Source organism: Rana temporaria, chromosome 8 (genome assembly GCF_905171775.1).
Source record: "Rana temporaria chromosome 8, aRanTem1.1, whole genome shotgun sequence".
NCBI lineage: Eukaryota > Metazoa > Chordata > Amphibia > Anura > Ranidae > Rana > Rana temporaria.
The window spans coordinates 48,604,534-48,625,349 of record NC_053496.1 but is presented as its reverse complement, the minus strand read 5'-3'; the positions used below and the strand labels follow the sequence as shown (position 1 = coordinate 48,625,349).

Below are 20,816 nucleotides of genomic sequence, written 5' to 3'. Positions count from 1 at the left end.
TGCCTTCATTTTCAAAAGAGTTTATTTTACTTCCTGTTGTGTATACAGGTCAGTAAGTAAAGGAAAATCTCTCCAATGCACGGCGGGCGCAGGCGCGGTATAGTGCCGACTCGCAGCTCGGCTATTTCCAGAAATCTGGTGAAGCGCGTTGTGCGACAGGTCACCTGTTTCACAAGCTGTCAATCATCGAACCGAAGGATAGGAACGCCCAGTCCCTCAGTCATCGGAAGCCTGAGGCAGGGATAGGAACGCCCAGTCCCGGAGTCAACAGAACGCGGAAGCCGTGGACCAAATCAGAATATAAAGGTAAGTACGGAGAAAAAAAAAACCCCTGCCAAAAGTATATGCCCTTACTATGCTGGCTCTAATGTTAAAAATTAGTTTTTAGAGTGAACCTCCACTTTAAGAGTAAAAATTATTATTATTAGATGAACTGCACATACTGTACCATTCTTCCAATATAAGCGTTATTTGCACATTCTGTATGACAACCTTTTTGTTTGTACCAATTATCCAGAAAATAAAAATTGTGGGGGAAAAAAAAAAAAAATTGGCTTTATATAGATATATACAGTATATCTATATAAATGCTGATGTCTTTTTGGGTACTTTGGGTCCCTGAACATCACTTCTTTTTACATTTTATTACCAATTTAAGTCATAAAATATTAGAACAAATATATTGTACACAGCCATGTAGTCTTATCTTTTGTCTTTTTTTGCAGTTGGCTTTCGCATTGTGACGTTAGATGAGAACTTTTTGTGCAAAAAGCCGATGGTAATCTATTCATATTTAAAAGCACACTGCAGTCAGAACTTTAACATTTAAGCCCTAAAATCCATACAGTGAGCACAGCCTAGCTGCTCAGTACTTCAGTTTCTCATCTAGACCTTGCCATAGGCAGGGGAGGGCTGGCAGCCTTAGGCCTGGGGGGCAAGTCCAGTCAAATGGCCCATAGAGTGTGGAAAAGTGATGGATCGAGGAAAACAGTCTAAGATTTTTCATGATCACAAGAGTCCGCGCAGAGGCCTCCCCTTACATCAGAGTCCGCGCAGAGGCCTCCCCTTACATCAGAGTCCGCGCAGAGGCCTCCCCTTACATCAGAGTCCGCGCAGAGGCCTCCCCTTACATCAGAGTCCGCGCAGAGGCCTCCCCTTACATCAGAGTCCGCGCAGAGGCCTCCCCTTACATCAGAGTCCGCGCAGAGGCCTCCCCTTACATCAGAGTCCGCGCAGAGGCCTCCCCTTACATCAGAGTCCGCGCAGAGGCCTCCCCTTACATCAGAGTCCGCACAGACCCCATATACATCAGATCTGATGTAAGGGGTGTTCTGGGAAACTTAATTTAAGGGTGCATGCTGTGGACTATTGTGTAAAGAGGGTCTCTGCTCACCAAAGCCTGCCCCCCTCCCCTTTAACAAAGTCCACAGAGCACCCCTTTTTATACACTGGGAGGCAGGAGAGACTAGAGAGGGTGAGCTTTCCAGGATGGAGGCTGAGGCACAGGCAGGCTGTCTGATGCTTTTTTGGGTTCAAACTTCCTGTCCAGTGCCCACACATGCCCGGGGAGTGTGGGCAGGGCAGACTCAGAAGGAGAAGGAGCAGATGAGCTCTATCTTTCCTCGTGTCTGTGCAGAGAGAGAAAGGGATGTCGGCGCTGGTGTGCGCTGAGGCTGAGCTATGTGTGAGACGAGACATAGCTGTGCTCTGCAGCCATCTACCTCGGAGCTGACACAGGCACGGCTTCACAGTGGGAGGTGAGCAGCGGCCGTGACCTGTGTTAACAGAGCTCCGGCAGGCATATTCCTGCTCTGCAAAAACAGCATTTGGTAGTGGTGGCCAGTGGCTGTGCATAGTGTCACCAGCCCGGGGGAAGATTTCCACCCTGCCCCCCTGCCAGCCCTCCCCTGGCCATAGGGTACCAGCTCATGCCACTTCTTATTTTGATAGCCCAACTCCAGTCGAAATGCATTCATTTGTTTTAAATGTGGTAGGGAAAGGCTAAAATGTCAGGTTTTGCTATCTGTGTCCTTACTGGGGCAATTATCTCTCACTTCCTGTTGAAACACGGGACACGGACAATGGGGACACATACAAGAAAATAAAAAAAGTTTAGTACAAGTGTAGAGTAGTACAGAGGAAGGGGTAGAACACAGGTCAGTGACCTTTTCCTTACTAAGGGGTCTATTTATAAAACATTCATTGCACAAATGTCAGAAGCATATAATGGCCAGTATTCTATCTAAGAGATTAATGCCTGTATCGTCAGCTCCATCTAATGGCAAAAATGCGGCACCATTTTCTTATTGAGGATTTTTAGAAAACTGTACTGCATTGTGGCCTTTTGATGGAGCTGATGGTACAGGCATTAATCTCTTGGAAAAAATGCGGGACATGTTTTTTATTTGCACGACTGCTTCTGACATTTGTGCAATTAATGTTTTATAAAAAAAATAAAAAAACACAAACCCCAGACTTCGGATCAGCCCTGGTACATAAACTTTAGACCTCAGATCAGCATCAGTACATGCACTGCGGTTCTCAGATACGTTACAATGTATGCACTTCAGACCTCAGATCAGCTCCAATGCATGCATCTCAGATCATCCCCAATGCATGCACTTCAGACCTCAGATCAGCTCCAATGCATGCATCTCAGATCATCCCCAATGCATGCACTTCAGACCTCAGATTAGCCCCAATGCATGAAATTCAGATCTCAGATCAGCTCCAATGCATGCATCTCAGATCATCCCCAATGCATGCACTTCAGACCTCAGATCATCTCCAATGCATGCACTTCAGACCACAGATCAACTCCAATGCATGCACTTTAGATCATCCCCAATGTATGCACTTCAGACCTTAGATCAGCTCCCCTGCATGCATTTCAGATCTCAGATCAGCCCCAATGCATAAACTTTCAGATTCAGATCAGCTCAAATGCATGCAATTTAGACCTCAGATCAACTCCAATGCATGCACTTCAGACCTCAAATCAGCCCCAGTACATAAACTTCAGGCTTCAGATCAACCTCGTGGTCTTCAAACCTCAGATCAGTTGCCCTATGTGTGTTTGGAATTGTGCGTAGAATCACGGCATATCTGCCCACATTTCCAAATCGCCTAATGTGTACAGGGCCTTAACTAATAACCTGCACAGTAGGCTTTTAAAGTGTCCACAGTTTTTAACAATTTCTGGGGCGCATGCAATTTTGAGTCTTGACGTGTTTGGTATCTGTTTTCTCAATGCAACCCCAACTTTTATGTGTTACCAAAAATTGGGTATTATATTGTATTTCTGTGCACTAAAATACATTTTAGTGTATTTTTTTTCCCTGAACATTCGTGTTTCATAGACAGTTGCGCAAAGATTGTATCACATAAAAAATAGCGACCACCATTTTTTTCTCCAGGGCCTCTACTTTCAGAAAATATATAAAATTTGGGGACCCTAAGTAATTTTCTAGCAAAAAGAAAATGCTGATTTTAATATGTGCGTGAAAATGTAAAAACTGCCCTGACATGAAGTGGTTAAGGTTAGACCCCTTTCACACTGGGGCCACTCATTTTAGCTGTGCTTTACCGCTGTTTAAGCAGCGCTTTTAACCCCAAAAAAGGGCCTGTGATGCAGTACTTCTGAAGCACAGCAGGGTGCTTTGGTAGAGCTAAATACATTGCTCCCAAACCACGACAAAGATGCTGCTTGCAGGATTTTTTGTAATGTCCCGCAAGCGCACTGCCCCAGTGTGAAAAGACACACTGAAATTTATGGGAGGCCGTTTTCAGGCGCTATTTAGAGGCTATTTCTAGCGCTAAAACGCCGGCAAACCGCCTCAGTGTGAAAGGGGTCTTAGTGTAAGTCTGTGTTAAATGCATTGGGGCAAAATTGTGCGGGCGTAACGTATCTGATTTACGTTACGCCTCCGCAACTTACACAGGCAAGTGCTGTATTCTCAAAGCACTTGCTCCTTAAGTTGCGGCGGCGTAGCGTAAATCACCCGGCGGAATTCAAATTCGGCGGGTAGGGGGCGTGTATCATTTGAATCAAGCGCGTCCCCACGCCGAACGAACTGCGCATGCGCCGTCCGTAAAATATCCCAGTGTGCATTGCTCCAAATGAAGTCGCAAGGACGTCATTGGTTTCGACGTGAACGTAAATGACGTCCAGCCCCATTCACGGACGACTTACACAAACAATGTAACTTTTTAAAATTTCAACGCGGGAACGACGGCCATACTTAACATTGGCTGAGCCTCATATAGCAGGGGCAACTTTACGCCGGGAAAAGCCTAACGTAAACTTCGTAACTTTACTGCGTCGTCCGCGTGTACGTTCGGGAATTTGCGTATCTAGCTAATTTGCATACTCTACGTGGAATTCGACGGAAGCGCCACCTACCGGTCAAAAAAAAAATGCACTTTTAGATCCGACGGCGTAAGAGACTTACGCCTGTCGGATCTAATGGATATCTATGTGTAACTGATTCTAAGAATCTGTCGCATAGATACGACGGCGCAACGCAGAGATACGACGGCGTATCTGGAGATACGCCGTCGTATCTTGGTTGTGAATCTGGGCCATTGGGTGCAGGTATTATACATTCTAATTAGAGATAAGCAAATCGGCTTGAGCCTTGATTCATTCCAGACCAGGCAGATTTATGGAAACCTGGGTAATGGACAATCCTGCCTGATCGGAGAACAGATTTAATGTGAATTGGAAATGTGTTTGGAAACCTTCTTCTTTCACTTCTGCAGCAAATGTTCTTTTCCACCCCCAGGAGCGTGGGCACAGTGGTCTCTTTTCCAGATACAGTGAATAAGCCAATAGGAAATCTCCTCTGAGAGACCTACACAATATATGTTCTCCTAGATATAATTTTGATTTATTATATACAAGAGACTGCACAGCGGTATTTCCGTGCTGTACTCTGTGTTCTTTGCATAAGAGGTAAGATATGTAATTAGACCGATTGTTTCCTCTAATTTAATGTTCTTTTTTCTTGCAGTATTCCATAGTGGAGCTGATGGTGAGTGTTGGTGGTCGGGCTCTGGTAATTTTTGAAAAGTGAACTGAACAGACATTAGACACAATGGAATTAGATCAGAATTTCATATTTAACCACTTGGATAAGGAAAAAATGCAGCGCTAATAATATATATACAGGTGTTGTGATCGACCTGTTTGTGAATAAAATATAAGGAATGCAATGTAATAGTCATACATTAGACACCTCTATATAAAAAAACGTGAATTAAATAGATAAATTATTGAAGTGACCACAGACGCGAATCATGTGTGACTAATATAGCCCAAACAAAATAAATGTTAAGATCCAAGGGACTAAACAAAGTCCAAATGAGGATGTTTCTTTTCAAGTGAAGAGCAAAGTTGCTAAAAGGACCACCACCAATTGAAAAGAGGCTTACTGGATATCACAGACTTAGAGGCTTATACCTCATAAGTCATGAAAGGCTTGTTGGTATTAACCGAAAAGGTACAGCTGGTCCTGGATTCAAACCGGTTGGTAAAGCTCAGCAAACCGAGTCTTGAGTGAGTGAGTGAGTGAGAAACTTGTATAGCGCAACACATGCTAACTGAATCGCCTCAGGGTGCTTGGTACCCATTTCCTACTATATTTGCCTTCAGAATAGATGGGTTTTGAGTTTTTTTCTCTGAAGGCCTCGTGATTTACTTCCGTTCGGATGCTGGTTGGTAAAGCGTTCCACAGTCTAGGTCCTTGGACTGCAAATCTTTATTCTCCTTTGGACTTGTATTTGGCCTTGGGTATCTGGAGTAGATTTTGGTTAGTAGAACTGAGAACGCGATTGGGGTTGTGACATTTACATTTTTCACATAGATATTGGGACGCACTTCCTTGTACACATTTGGGCATCAGGCAGAGCGCCTTAAACGTAATTCTGTCTTTTACGGGCAACCAATGAAGGTATCTAAGGGAGGGAGAGATTGATTCCCAGGGATTTTTTCCTGTTACAAATTGTGCCGCCGTATTCTGGATGACTTGTAGACGAGCAATTTGGTACTTTGAGAGTCCGAGGTAAAGGGCGTTTGCATAGTCGAGTCTGGAGTTGATTATCGTTCCCACCACGACTGCTGTGTCTATGAATGAGTCTACGTAGCAGGCGCAGCAGATGGTGGGATCCGCTGACTACTGAACTTATTTGTGCATCCATTTTCATGTCGGAGTCCATGTCCATGGGTGTCCATTTTGGTTGGCGTGGAGCAGAAGAAGTTCTGTTTTTGAGCCATTGAGTTTAAGGTAACTCTCCGTCATCCAATTTTCTATCAAAGTAAGGCATTTCTCTAGTCCGAGATAATGATCCTTTTTGTTGCTGATGCGAAAGTAGAGTTGGGTGTCATCCGCGTAGGAGTGGTAGAGTAAATTCTGGTTACTGATGATTTTGAGGAGAGGGTGAAGATAAATATTGAATAGTACGGGCGACAAGGGAGACCCCTTAGGGACTCCGCATAACACCATGCGTTTTTCAGAAGTGAAAGGACCTAGTTTCACTATCTGTGATCGGTTTTCCAGAAAGGAGGAGAACCAGCATAGATCGGAGTCTGCCACTCTAGCTACTTCAGCTAAGCGAGTCAGTAACAATTTATGGTCTACTGTATCAAAAGCTGCGCTCAGGTCCAACAGTACCAGAAGACAGCATTCTCCTTCGTCTGCTGCTTCGAGAGCGTCATCCCATATTTTGAGAAGTGCTGTTTCTGTTCCGTGACCTGGACGGAAACCTGATTGAAGTGGACCCAGTAGTTTGTAGGTGTCTAAATGATGTTGTAGCTGTTGCACTACTACTTTCTCCATTACCTTGGAGAGAATGTTTAGGCCTGTTATGGGTTGACGATGGTTTGGGTCTTTGGGGTCTAGGGTGTTTTTTTTAGAATGGGTTTAATTATGCCTTGTTTCAGCGGAGTCAGCACCATGCCTTCCTTAAACAATTGGTTTATGAGGTGCGTGATAGCCGGTGCCACATTATCGGCACATTCTTTCAACAGTTTAGTGGGGATGATATCATTAGGCGCCGTGTTGTCTCGCAGGGTTCCAATGATATTTTTGGTGGTGTTGATAGACATGGACTTTAGTCTGAATTTAGTTGATTGCAGCATATTTGTGTAAATGTTGCCTTTTTGATTTACAGGGGAGTCGGTGGAGGTTCTCTTTTGCTGAATACTTTCACAGATTTTTTCAATTTTGTTAATGAAATAATCTGATAATTTGTTGCAAAATTCTTGTGATTCAAAATTCGGAGCCTCTAGGCAGGCTGGGTTCATGGTCTGAGCGACTAAGTTAAAGAGTTTGCGGGGACGGTTACGGGCTTTAGCGAGGATATTTGAGAAGTGATCTATTTTGCGTTAAAGATATCCTTATGATATTTTTTAGTAATTAGTTTGTAAATTGTGTGTTTTTTCTCTGTTGAGCTTCTTCTCCAGGCTGCTTCCGCTCTTCTGGGTTCTTGCTTCAACAACGTGAGCTCGTCGTTAAACCAACCGGAGTTGTTTTTCCGGATGAGCAATCTGCGTTTTGGAGCTACTATGTCTGCTGTCTGTAGTAGAGCTTTGTTGATGGAGTTGAGTGTTTCCGCTGCTGTTTGACATTGTTCTATTCTTTTTATTTTATTCCATAATGTTGTTTTGAAGAGTTCTGAGTGGAGCTTCTTCTGAGATCTTGTCCAGTGTGTTGTTAACGGGTTTGTTGGTTTCTTTAAGAGGGCGTTTATAGTGATTTTGAATTTGATTGCATGGTGATCTGTCCATGGAAGGAGCTCATTTCCCAGTATGTTACTATCCAAATCTTGTTTGAAGATAAGATCGAGCGTGTGACCTGAAACATGTGTGGGCCCGCATACCAGTTGCTGCAGACCTAATCCTTCCAAGTGGTCAACGCAGGCGTCGGCGACGGAGTCTTGTGAGTAGTTTGCCCAGAGGTTGAAGTCCCTGAGTAGCAGGAGAAGTTTGATGTTTAAGGTATAGGTGGAGATGAATTCTGTCAATGATGTGAGGAGCTGTGTTTTTGGTCCTGGTGGTCTAAAGCAGAGTAGTATGTGAACAGTGTCCTGGGGATTTGTTTGCAGTTACAGAGTGAGGGTTTCCATGGATGGCAGTGAGCTCTGTAGATCCGGTTTAGTGAGCGAGAGGTGAGCCTTGTAGATCACTGCTAGGCCTCCTTCTTTTTGCCCCACTCGGTTTTCTGTTAGAATGCCATAATTCTCTGGCACCAGTTCTCCTAGAATGGTGTTACAGTCGGATGTTAGCCAGCTTTCTGTGATGAAGAGGCAGTCAATGTTGTGTTGAATGATGAAATCTTAGATTTCCTCTCGGTGCTTTACTGCGGATCTTGTGTTGATCAGGGCGCATGATATGTGTTTTAGCTGAAATGTTGGCGTACAATTTTTGACTGTCGATCGTTGATCGGTTCTCAACAGTTGCTCTTTCCTTAGTACTTTTTTGGTGATGACTGGTAATGTTGAGGCGGCTCTCCTTAGACCCCAAATGGTTTCTGCAAAATATTGCAAGTTAACCATGACAGCAGACGCGCCGAAGATGGTGAAAATGGTTAGTGGTGAGCTTGCTGGTGATAAATGACAGTGAAAAATTCAAGCGGCGCTGATGAGCGGCGATAGGTGGACCCCCCAACTAACCCCTCCAGTTGATCCAGAGGAAGGCGGAAAAAAAAACCTACCGAGCAATGACAATCTGCTGCAGTGAGGGAAAAATTCCTTCCTGATCCCTCGAGGGCGATCGGGTGAACCCTGGATCAACTTACTATGGCGGTCGAGGTGTGGGTCCTTACCTGTTGGAGTTGATGGTCGGGGAACCTGCTTGTCCCACGTTGTGTGGCCGAACAGTCCATCGGTGTAGGCACGGCAGGTGAGCGGTGCTGGGATGCGGATGGAGGGAAAAAGAGTGAGCGGGTAAGCTCTCTGGTGTATTTTGGCGCTGTTGGAGGCTCGAGGGGTCACAAGGGAATCTTGCTTTTGGATGGTGTGTTTGTGGATAGTGAGGGGGGGGGGGGGGTGAGGAACAAGGTGATCCCTGTTTCTCGACACTGTATAGCGTGATACCGTTATAGAATTTTTTAATGTTTAATGTAAAGTATAGATAAAAACACTCACATTTTAAGTAGTAAAAAGAGGCATATCAAGGTGCTGGAATTGGTGCGATGTTGCAGAGGTGGTCCACCTGACGCGTTTCAACTAATGCGCCGGGTGGACCACATCTACAGGAGAGTATTGAAATAATGCACTGGAAGTTTCTTGTTTGCAGCAATAGCTTTGCTTTTATGGAGAATTGGCAATGCATGTATTTACAGCATGAGAACATGAAACAGGAGCTAACCACATACAAGTGCACTGAACTTAGCTAGACGGTACATCCTGTCATATCATATAATACACATTATAACACTATAATACTAGAACACCACCTGCTGCATAGATAAGTGTAATGCATACAGTATATAGTTCACAGTACTTTACATTACATGCTGTTGCTCTTTTAACATCATGTACCTGGTAGAAGAGCCTGACACGATAACAACGGCCTCTTTTACACCTCTGACTCAGGGCCCCTATTAGAGCAGACAGAAGGCACAGGAGTACAGAGTGGCACGAGTGCCTGTTGGTCTTGCTAGCAGCAGGGTTGGAGGGACTCTCTGGATCAAGCAGGGGAAGACTGTCAGTAGACAACAGCGGAGCAGGAGTGCCAGATGGACATCAGTGAGCAGGAGACAGAAGCAGGCTGGCACTAGCAACAGCAGACAGGTACAGGCTGGAAGCAGACAGGCGGTGAACAGGTGCTATAGGAGTATAGGCAGAGTCTTGCAGCTGGCAGCCCAACAGTGATGGGAACGGAGACAGAGTCAGACAAACCGGGTCATACACAGGCACAGAATAGGTGCAGATGCGTAGGCAGGAGTGAATTTAGGATACAGGCCAAGTCTCTAACAGATCTGTGGAGCAGCAGCAAGGGGCACAGGGAGAAGCAAGGTCAGAGGCAAGCCGGGGTCTGTGTAGGTGGAGTTCAGGAGTAGTCAAGACAAGCCAGGTCGGAAACAGTAGCCAGACGCAGAGTAACAAGTTGCAGGTATGCATGGAAACACTGTAGACAAGACATCACTGAAGCATAGCACAGACTCAGTTTAAATAGCCTGATTGGCATCAATGCGAGTAACAGACGCGTGCGCGTTAGCAACAGATGTGTGCATATGCTCACGATCATGCACGTGTGCACATGCATAAGCACGTTCACATTTCCTAAGTGCACATAAAGGACATGAATAAGCCAGTGCCTATGCAGAGGATGCTGTCCTTCCTGACAGATAAACTATAAATGAGGATTGGAGATTTTGGGCATTGAGAACTTGCTATAATTTCCAATTACTGTTTCCTGTTAACAACGCTTTACATAAATGTTCTCACTTTGTCCCACAAGTTCTACTAGTCAAGCATGGTGATGTAACTGGATGTTTCTTGGCTTTCTCACCTTTATTGTTCAGGATCCCCAAAAAATCCGAATCGCTCAATGGCTCAAAGTCTCCACCAGAATGTGCATCGCAGAACTGAGCTTCAACCTGACATCTGACCCTATTTTGGGCACCTACACCATCCTTGTGGAGAATACCCCAGTACAGACCTTCATTGTTCAAGAGAAGGGTGAGTGTCTGTGCTTCAAACTGCCTGAAACTAAATAGAGAATTAATTATTTCTAACTGAGTAGTAGTGATTATGTAGGAAGTTAACCACTTGCTTACTGGGCACATATACCCCCCTCCTGCCCAGGTGAAATTTCAGCTTCTGGCACTGCGTCGCTTTAACTGACAATTGCGCGGTCGTGCGACGTGGCTCCCAAACAAAATTTACGTCCTTTTTTCCCCACAAGTAGAGCTTTCTTTTGGTGGTATTTGATCAGCTTTTTTTTGCGCTATAAACAAAAAAGAGCAACAATTTCGAAAAAAAATACAATATTTTTTACTTGTTGCTATAATAAATAGCCCAATTTAAAAAAAAAAAAAAATCATTTTTTCTTCTTCTCAGTTTTGGCCGATTTTGTATTCTTGTACATATTTTTGGTAAAAAAAAAATCGCAATAAAATAGGGGACAGAATTATTATTTTTTATTATTTTTTTTTTACTAGTAATGGCGGGGATCTGCAATCGGGAGCGCACGCGGGGAACGAGCAAAGGGGAGGACGTCAAATGACGTCCTCCTGGATTATCAGGTCCGCGCTGAAGCAGTCTTTCGGCTATAGCGCGGGCCTCAAGTAGTTAAAGTGCACCTCAATCAAAACTGAAAGCTTTGAGGTACATACATGAGACATAGACTCTCCATTTGTGGAATATGATGGGGAAGGGGGATGAGGGTGGTATATCAGACATGGCTGGCTTAGCCTTTCCGCTACCTAAATATAGGGGCATAGTCTCAGTGGATACAGGGGCATAGCCTTTTCATTGAGTGGCTATGGGTGGCATACCCTTTCCATTGAATAAATACAGGTGCATAAAATGTTGATTGATTAGATACGTGGGTATAGCCTTTCTATGAAGTGGATATGGTAGGCATAAGGATAAATAGTGCAGCGCTAAGCAATCATAAATGGGACACTTATTAAAGATACCACAAAGTGATAAATAATAACCAAAACATTGATTGGAATGTAATGAATAAATATTTAAGAAGCCAAAGGGCTATAAAATGTAATATTAAAGTCCATATAGGATGAACACACAATGAATTGATTCTTCCCAAAGGAAGACACTGAATGCAGGAATAACAAGTTGACTGTTGAAAACTTCATGCGGAAAAAAGGTGAGGTACTCTTACCACAATTGATGGACTCATCTGTTATACAACAGCGGGTCATACAGACTTATGGTCGTAAAAGACCTGGATCGCCGAGTGGTAAAACCCTTCCACTAGGTAGCTTCTGGGAAAGAACACCCAATACACCTTGGCTTGTTGTACCTTCCATCACGAACCAGAAGTGACAGCGACACCTGCTGGTGACCATGGGAAATACACCAACTCACCAACTGAATACAGTTGAGATATCCCACTACATTTTGAAAATAGGAGCAGGGCGCTATGTGAATATAGCCTTTCTAATAGGTGCAAATGGGTAGTATAGTTTTTCCATTGAGTAGATATGGGTGCTATAGACTTTCTATGGAGTAAATACCAGGGCATAGCCTTTCCGTTGAGTGGATGTGGGGGATAGCTTTTTCAATGAGTGGATATGGTTGGCTTAGCCTTTTCAATGAGTAAATACTGGGGCATAGCTTTTCCACTGAGTGGACATGGGGGGGGGGGGGGAACTTTTCCATTGAGTGTATATGGGGGCATAGCATTTCTATTGAGTAGATACGGGAGGCCATAGACTTTCTGCTAAGTGGGTAAGGGGGGCATAGCCTTTCCACTGAGTGATTTTAGAGACATGGAAACCTTGCCCATTCAAGGGATAGTGTAATTGTCCCCCGTTATCAGCCCCCCAGCAAACTCTACTGCCCTCCCCTTTTACCCCACTGCTGCAGAAGACTACTCCATGTTAGCTCTGGTGTTAGAGTTGACCTGGGTGGGCTACATCACTGCCTCTCACATGTGACGGTGTTCAGGCCTGGTAATCAGCTGACCAGGCCTCAGCACTGTTACATGAAGGAGGTAATATGCTCCCCCATACCTGGAAACTCAGCTCCACTCTTATAAAGTGGGGCTGTCAGAAGACATGGTCGGTTTGCCTTAAATCCTCTCCAGTCCCTTTTTTTTTTTTTTGTAATCAGGTGATCCTGGAAAACACCCACTGAGAATGATGAACCATCTTGTTTCCTTTTATAGATAATAGCCTAATGTAACAAATGTCAAAACTTCCAAAAAGTTTCTTAAAGCCACCCATTGGAATCAAACCTGCCTTAGAGGTTTGAATGGAATTGGCGATGCAGGTAATTGGGGGGGAAAACACTCCTAGTGCCCACCTACTTACCCTGGAGCGTTATGTCATTATTTTGCCTAGGATTCATAATTAGTTACTTTCTGAATTACTTTGTTCCGATATTGCCCTTTAAGCACTTGCTGACCACAATATGTATATATATACACAGATGAAACTTTGAATTTGAATATCGCGCAAAAGTTTATTTATTTCACTAATGCAACTTAAAAGGTGAAACCAATATATGAGATGGACTCGTTACATGCAAAGCAAGATAGTTCAAGCCATGATTTTTCATAATTGTGATGATTATGGCTTGCAGCTCATTAAAACCCCAAATCCACAATCTCAGAAAATTTGAATATTGTGAAAAGGTGCAATATTCTAGGCTCAATGTGTCCCACTCTAATCAGCTAACTAAGCCATAACACCTGCAAAGGGTTCCTGAGCCTTTAAATGGCCTCTCCGTCTGGTTCAGTAGGAATCACAATCATGGGAAAGACTGATGACATGACAGTTGTGCAGGGAGGGAAAGCCTCAAAGGATAATTGCAAAGGAAGTTGGATGTTCCCAAAGTGCTGTATCAAAGCACATTAATAGAAAGTTATGTGGAAGGAAAAAGTGTGGAAGAAAAAGGTGCACAAGCAGCAGGGATGACCGCAGCCTGGAGAGGATTGTCAGGAAAAGGCTATTCAAAAGTGTTGGGGACTTTCACAAGGAGTGTACTGAGGCTGGAGTCAGTGCATCAAGAGCACCACACACAGACAGATCCTGGACATGGGCTTCAAATGTCATATTCCTCTTATCAAGCCACTCCGGAAAAACAAACAACGTCAGAAGCGTCTTACCTGGGCTAGAGAAAAACAGACCTGGTCTGTTGCTCAGTGGTCTAAAGTCCTCTTTTCTGAGGAGAGCAAATTTAGCATCTCATTTGGAAACCAAGGACCCGGAGTATGGAGGAAGAATGGAGAGGCACACACTGCAAGATGCTTGAAGTCCAGTGTAAAGTTTCCACCGTCTGTGTTGATTTGGGGAGCCGTGTCATCTGCTGGTGTTGGTCCACTGTGCTTCATTAAGTTCCAGGTCAACACAGCCATGTACCAGGAGATTTTGGAGCACTTCATGCTTCCTTCCACAGACAAGCTCTATGGGGATGCTGACTTCATTTTCCAGCAGGACTTGGCACCTGCCCACACTGCCAAAAGCGCCAAAACCTGGTTCAATGACCGTGGGATTACTGTGTTTGATTGGCCAGCAAACTCGTCTGACCTGAACCCCATAGAGAATCTGTGAGGCATTGCCAAGAGAAAGATGAGAGACATGAGACCGAACAATGCAGAAGAGCTGAAGGCCGCTATTGAAGCATCCTGGTCTTCCATAACACCTCAGTAGTGTCACAGGCTGATGGCTTCCATGCCACGCCGCATTGAGGGGCCCAAACCAAGTACTATACCTAGTACAAATGCATGCTTATAGTTTTCAGAGGGCCGATATTGTTCTATGTACAATCCTTGTTGATTGCATGTAATATTCTAATGTTCTGAGATTGTGGATTTGGGGTTTTCATGAGCTGTAAGCCATAATCATCACAATTATGACAAATCACGGCTTGAACTATCTTGCTTTTTATGTAACGAGTCTATCTCATATATTACTTTCACCTTTTAAGTTGCACTAATGAAATGAACTTTTGCGCGATATTCAAATTTTTCGAGTTTCACCTGTACATTTAGGTTTGCAAGTGGTTTGTTGCTGGCCGCTGGCTCTGATAGGCACTTCCGCACAGCCAACCAGCTGCCGTTATTCAATTAGCTGGTGCTCAAGGTCTGGCCATCTGAATAGACCTAGCGGCAGCTGGCAACAATAACATACATTTAATGCAATGCATGAATGTTATTTGCGAAAGCCAGAGGGGGTGGCGCATTTTAAGAAAAAAATATCTGTTTTTTTTTTGTGACTACAGGAGGGGGGGGGGGGTCACCTGGGTGCCCCCTATGGACGGGCCGCACACTGTGCACACGCATATGTAAACGGTGCTCGCACCACACATGTGAGGTATCACTGCGAGCGGTGGAGCGAGAGCAATAATTCCAGCGCTAGACCTCCTGTGTAACCTGTAAAGGCATTTAAAACATCGCCTATGGAGATTTTTAAATACCGTAGTTTGTCGCCATTGCATGAGTGTGCGCAATTTTAAAGTGTGACATGCTAGGTATCTATTTACTAAGTGTAACATCATCTTTCACATTTTACCAAACAATTGGGGTATATATTGTGTTTTTGTTTTAATTCATTAAAATGTATTTTTTCTCAAAAAATTGCGTTTGAAAAATCGCTATGCAAATATTGTGTGACATAAAAAACTGCAATGATTGCTATTTCATTCCCTAGGGTCTCTGCTAAAAAAAATGTATAATGTTTGAGGGTTCTAAGAAATGTTCTATCAAAAAAAGCCTGTTTGGCAAGTGGTTAATGTAAACTCGGAACACTAGATGAAGTTTTAGATCATAGGAAACACACATATTAGACACATTACTGGGATTATTGACAATGGCTTTGCTGAGACGGCCACACAGCAGATTTATTTTAATAAATAAGCCTCAAAGTCTGAATAGGCCCTTACTGAGGTTCTCTGAGCATGTTGCATTAGATTTATCAGCAACTGGGGTTGCAACCCAAAAGCTTGTCAATGCTCTGCAGGAATTTGGGGAACAGTCTCTTCTGCTGGTCAGAGAGTGAAGATTCTAGCCTTTAAAATGCTCACCAGGCTGAAATTCAATAGCTGAATAGCCAGAGCCCATTGTGAGTATTGCCTTACCTCTAACAAGTTTGTCTTTCTTTCAGTTCTTCCCCGCTTTGATTGTACGATAGAAGCTCCTTCCAAAATATATATTTCAGATGCCAATTTTCCAGTTAAAGTGTGCGCCAGGTGAGTTTGACCGATGGGAGTCTTTGCTGTGGATAGACCTGAATATTAAAAGATCAGATTATACACACAGCTGAATGACTTAGGAGTGCGGCCTCACCTCCTCCTTTTGCCCTAGAGCAGAGGTTCTCAACTTTTTGACTTCCACTGAAGATTGTCACAGCAACTTTTGTGCCTTGGTTTGGTGGAGGGATATACAGCACATGAGACTATTCTTATTATAAAAAAATGTATATAGAGTTTGGCTCTATATTCACTCACTGGATTCACTGTTTCATTTATCACTTTGTTGTGGATGTCATCACCCTTTTTATTTAATATATTTTTATTATTGCGGTCACTTATCTTATTTATATTGTGTTTCAGTTTTTGCTTGTGGATGGGATTACCCATATTGTTTATAGTCCTATCAGATATTGTTCATCCCTTGTGCTTTACCAGTCCCACTTTGTTCACTTCCCTTACACAGTGTGGCCACCACTGTTATGGGCCGTACAGACGACCGAACATGTCTGCTGAAACTGGTCCGCGGACCAGTTTCAGCAGACATGTTCGGTCGTGTGTAGGCCCGAGCGTGCAGGATTCCAGCAAACATTTGCCCGCCGGGCCTTTTCCCCGCGGGCAAATATTTCTGGACTTGTTTTAAAACAGCCCGCTGGAATCCTGCCCGCTCGGACATGTTCGGTCGTCTGTACAGACCTACCGTACATGTCCGAGCGTCCGCCATCCCTCGCATGCGTCGAATGACTTCGACGCATGCATGGAAGCATTTAACTGGCAGGGCCGCCCACGTCGCTGCGTCATTGTCGCGGCGACGGCGCGGACACGCCCCGCGTGTTGTTTAGGCGCGGATTTCTGTACGATGGTTAGTACAGCCATCATACAGAAATCCCCGGGCAGACATGTACGGTGAAAACGGTCCGGCGGACCGGTTTCATCGTACATGTTTGCCCGTGTGTACGCGGCCTTAGTGTAAGGCCCCGTTCACATGATCACTTTTTTTCCATCATGAAAAAACACGCCATTTTTCCAACTTCATCATTAAAAATGATGTTGCCCACACACCATCGTTTTTTAAAAATGATGAACAAAGCAACGGCACTCTAAAGGGGAAGTTCTATTCGCCTTGAGGCTGCTTTTAGGTGGTTACTTGTTAGTAAAAGACGATTCGTCTGTTACAGCGTGTTGAATGTGCTTACTCCATTATGAATGGTAGTTTTACCTCCCGTCTCATAACTTGCTTCTGGGCATGTGCGGGTTTAAAACGTTGTTTTTGCCCACACACGATAATTTTTTACGACACAAAAAATGACATTTTAAAAAATGACATAAAAAATTTTGAAGCATGTTTGAATTTTGTTTTGCTCGTTTTTCAGAAGACAAAAAATGATGTTTAGCCCACACACGATCATTTTAAATGACGTTTTTAAAAATTTCATTTTTTTCATCACAAAAATTGATCGTGTGTACGGGGAATTAGACTTGCCGAGTGGTTAGTCATTTTTACACTGGTCTACATGGGGACAGGATTCCAGGTTGGTGTCCCGCTTCCTCTTCACTATCCCATTCCCCTCTCTTTCACTCTCGCAGCGCAGTCACCACCACTTTTTACTATTTGCCATTTGTCTTTTAGGATTAGACTCACAAGTGTCTGCAGCAGTGTCCTTTAGATTGGCCCCTTAGAGTAGGCCCTTAGACAGAGCAGGAGTTCTCTCTTTTTATAAACGCATACAGGGGTCCCCCAATGATGCCTCCAGTAATCTCTCCCTCTTCTCCTCGTCGCCCTGGGTGCCGCCATGACAGCGGCGGGCGCATACATGTGCCGGGAGCACGCTTTTAGCTGTCTAAATGGGAGATGGAGAGGGGGAAAGCCGTGGTTGCTAGTGCGCAGACAGGGTACAAAACCAGGCAAACCTAAGACTCCAACTCAGCATCAGATTGTGCAATGAGCTAATATATGTGTATTGTAAGACTATAGCACATCAGTGATTGCATTTTTTTTTGTGGATAGTACCTTTGCTTTGCAGTAAGGACTGTAAGGTAATGTCCCCAAGAAGATGTTTAATGGCAAGTAAAAGAGGCATCAGAAAATCCCTGCTTACGGCTAAGGATTTTGAGCTTGCCTGCAGTTTACCATCCCCCTCTGTCAGCCTGATAGGGATTGCTACGATTATCGCACCCTCAGCCTTCTGAGGGTGAAAAATCCCTCTCTGGAGATGAGGATCATGTGCAGTCTGAGGACTCAGAGGATGAGAGGATTCCTGCTACCTCTCAGTTGCTAAAGATACAGGTGCAATATTATGCAGAGATGGTGCATACCACTTACAAATTGCCTCCTGTTGAAGCTTTAATGTCCTCTGTTTCCTCTTTGGGATCCCGGAAATCCCCACTAGCTGCATGCTCCTTTCCAGTTCATCCCTTGCTGGATAAACTGATGTATGATTACTGGGTTCACCCAGATTAACTGTTTTCTCCTCCTAAGCAGTTTTCCCCCCTTTATCCTATGGAGGAAGGTTTCACTAAGAAATGGGGGGTACCTGCAATTGCTATTTCTTGTGCAAACAAAAGCATGACATGTCCTATAGACAATGCTCAGTTTTTTTTAAGGATCCAACTGATAAAAAGCTGGAGTCCCTATTGAAAGCCTCCTCTTCCATGGCTGGTGCTGTAGTACAACCTGCATTTGCAGCTATTGGTGTATGTCAGTTCCTCAAGGAACTAATGAAGCAGATGATTAACCTTCTACCTACAGAGGAAATTGAGGTTTATGAGGACCTTCCTAAGGCCTTGTGTTTTGCAATTGATGCGATTATGGACTCTGTTCAGCAAGCATCCCGCTTGAATCTCTTGAATCTCCTGCAGGTACACGTGCGCAGGTCCCCGTTGGTTAAAACATTGGGAGGCCAAGATTTCTTGCAAAAAATACTTGGCAGCGTTCCCCTTTGGGGGAGGACACTTGTTTGGGGATGACTTTGATAAATCCATCCAAAAGATTACCGGAGGCAAGTCTACTCTTGCCGGTTAAAAAGAAGAGTAACCGTCCTTCATTTATACGTTCTCTTTCTCCAGCCCCTGGAACCTCATTCTCCAGGCAGTGGCGACGGCCTCCCCAATCTAACACTAGGGAAAAAGCCCAGAGCCAAGCCCAAGGGCAGAAAAGGACTTGGGGTTTAAAGTCCAAGCAGAACCCCAAAACTTCCCTATGAAGGGATGCCCGCGCTCGGCCGAGTTGGGGGAAGGCTGCTGCAATTTGCAAACGCCTGGCAGAACAAAGTTCAGGACAAGTGGGTCATGTCCACAGTATCCTCAGGCTACAAGCTAGAATTCAGAGAACTTCCGCCACCCCGTTTTCTGAGATCAATAGTTGCCAAAGATCCAGAAAAAAAAAGGCCTTTGTTTTTTGCCTTGGAACACCTGTTGTCCCAAGGGGTAATCAGGGAGTTAACCCCAGAGGATCAGGGATCAGGGCTTTACTCAAACCTTTTCACGGTTCCAAAAACCAAACAGGGATGTCAGACCTCTCCTAGATCTGAAAAGCCTGAATCAATTTCTGAACATTCGGTCCTTTCGCATGGAGTTTGTCCGTTCAGTTGTTTCCACCATTCAGGGAGAAGAATTCTTGGCATCAATAGACATCAGAGATGCATATCTACATCTGCCAATATTCCCCGCTCACCAGAGGTTTCTAAGGTTTGCGGTGGAACCGCGTCACTTTCAGTTTGTGGCCCTTCCTTTCGCGCTGGCTACAGCACCTAGTGTTCACAAAAATACTGGCCCCGGCAAGGATAAGGACATGGGGCATAGCAGTAACAGCCTATCTGAACGATCTGTTGATCATAGATCAGTCCACTGCACGCTTGGGCCACAGTGTGCATAGCACAGTGGAATATTTAGAGTACCTAGGCTGGGTCCTCAATCTGGAAAAATACTCATTGCAGCTTCAAAGAAGGCTGGAGTATTTGGGCATGATTATAGACACGTCCCAAAGCAAGGTATTACTTCCCAAACCAAAGGCAAAAGCCATAAGAGACTTGGTCCGGGTGATAAAGGCAAAGAGAAGGACTTCCATCCGTCTATGCATTAAACCTTGCACTAACCTAGAACAAACCTTGATCAAGTTATTTTTTATTTTTTTTACAAACCCTTTTCTTTTTGCAAGGAACCAGAAAGATATTGTAACCACTGTATTGAAGTGGTTAAAAAACAGCTACCGTATTCTTTACACAGAATTCAAAGTGGTTGATCATTTTTCGACCGATCAAAATTCTGATTGTTCTGAAAAGTTGGAATTAGTTAGTAAATTAATAAATTAAACAAATTTTAATGAAAACAAAACAAAATGTAACTAAAATTAATTCCATAAAAAAACAAAATAAGTAACATAATGAATCTATCCAAAACAATACAAATGTTTCCATTCTGCACATGTTTACTGCAAATGCAGTTTGTAGTGTCATGGCTGATCGATTCCCCTATATCCATGTATTCATTCACCTAGTTCACTTCTTGTTCCGGGTCACGCAGCATCTAGTCAGTGCCTCACCATTTCCTCTGTGTTTTGTCACAAATGTGAGAGTACTAATGTAATGAAAACACATCTCTTTCCTTGATTACTCTACCTGCTTGTGTCCGTCTAATTACTGTTTAGCTCTCACCTGCAGAGCACTAGACTAGAAACCCAGGAATTGTAATATTTAAAGGAGTTGTAAAGGAAAAAAATGTTTTGCCTAAAATTTATGTCTGCAAGGTAGACAGACAGAATAGTGTAATGATTCTGTTAAAAAATGAGTAAATACCTATTGAATTCCTTCATCTATATCACCTCCGGCGTTCTAGTTTCTGTTCTCTCATTCACTTCCTGCTTTGCGGCGCTCGTTCATGTAAGAACTACATTTCCCAGTATGCATTGCGGCACGCCCAGTAATTCACACCTCCTT

The 20,816-nt window shown here is 44.0% G+C and overlaps 1 protein-coding gene across 1 annotated transcript in view; it reads left to right on the top strand.

Moving 5' to 3' along the window:
- The window catches only part of LOC120910395 (alpha-2-macroglobulin-like protein 1), a 56,278-nt gene that overhangs the window by 14,843 nt on the left and 20,619 nt on the right, over positions 1-20,816 (top strand). The window contains exons 4-7 of the mRNA XM_040322152.1: positions 726-778; positions 5,013-5,033; positions 10,527-10,683; positions 15,798-15,882. Coding sequence (XP_040178086.1) covers positions 726-778; positions 5,013-5,033; positions 10,527-10,683; positions 15,798-15,882 — 316 coding nt within the window. The remainder of the gene's footprint in view (positions 1-725; positions 779-5,012; positions 5,034-10,526; positions 10,684-15,797; positions 15,883-20,816) is intronic.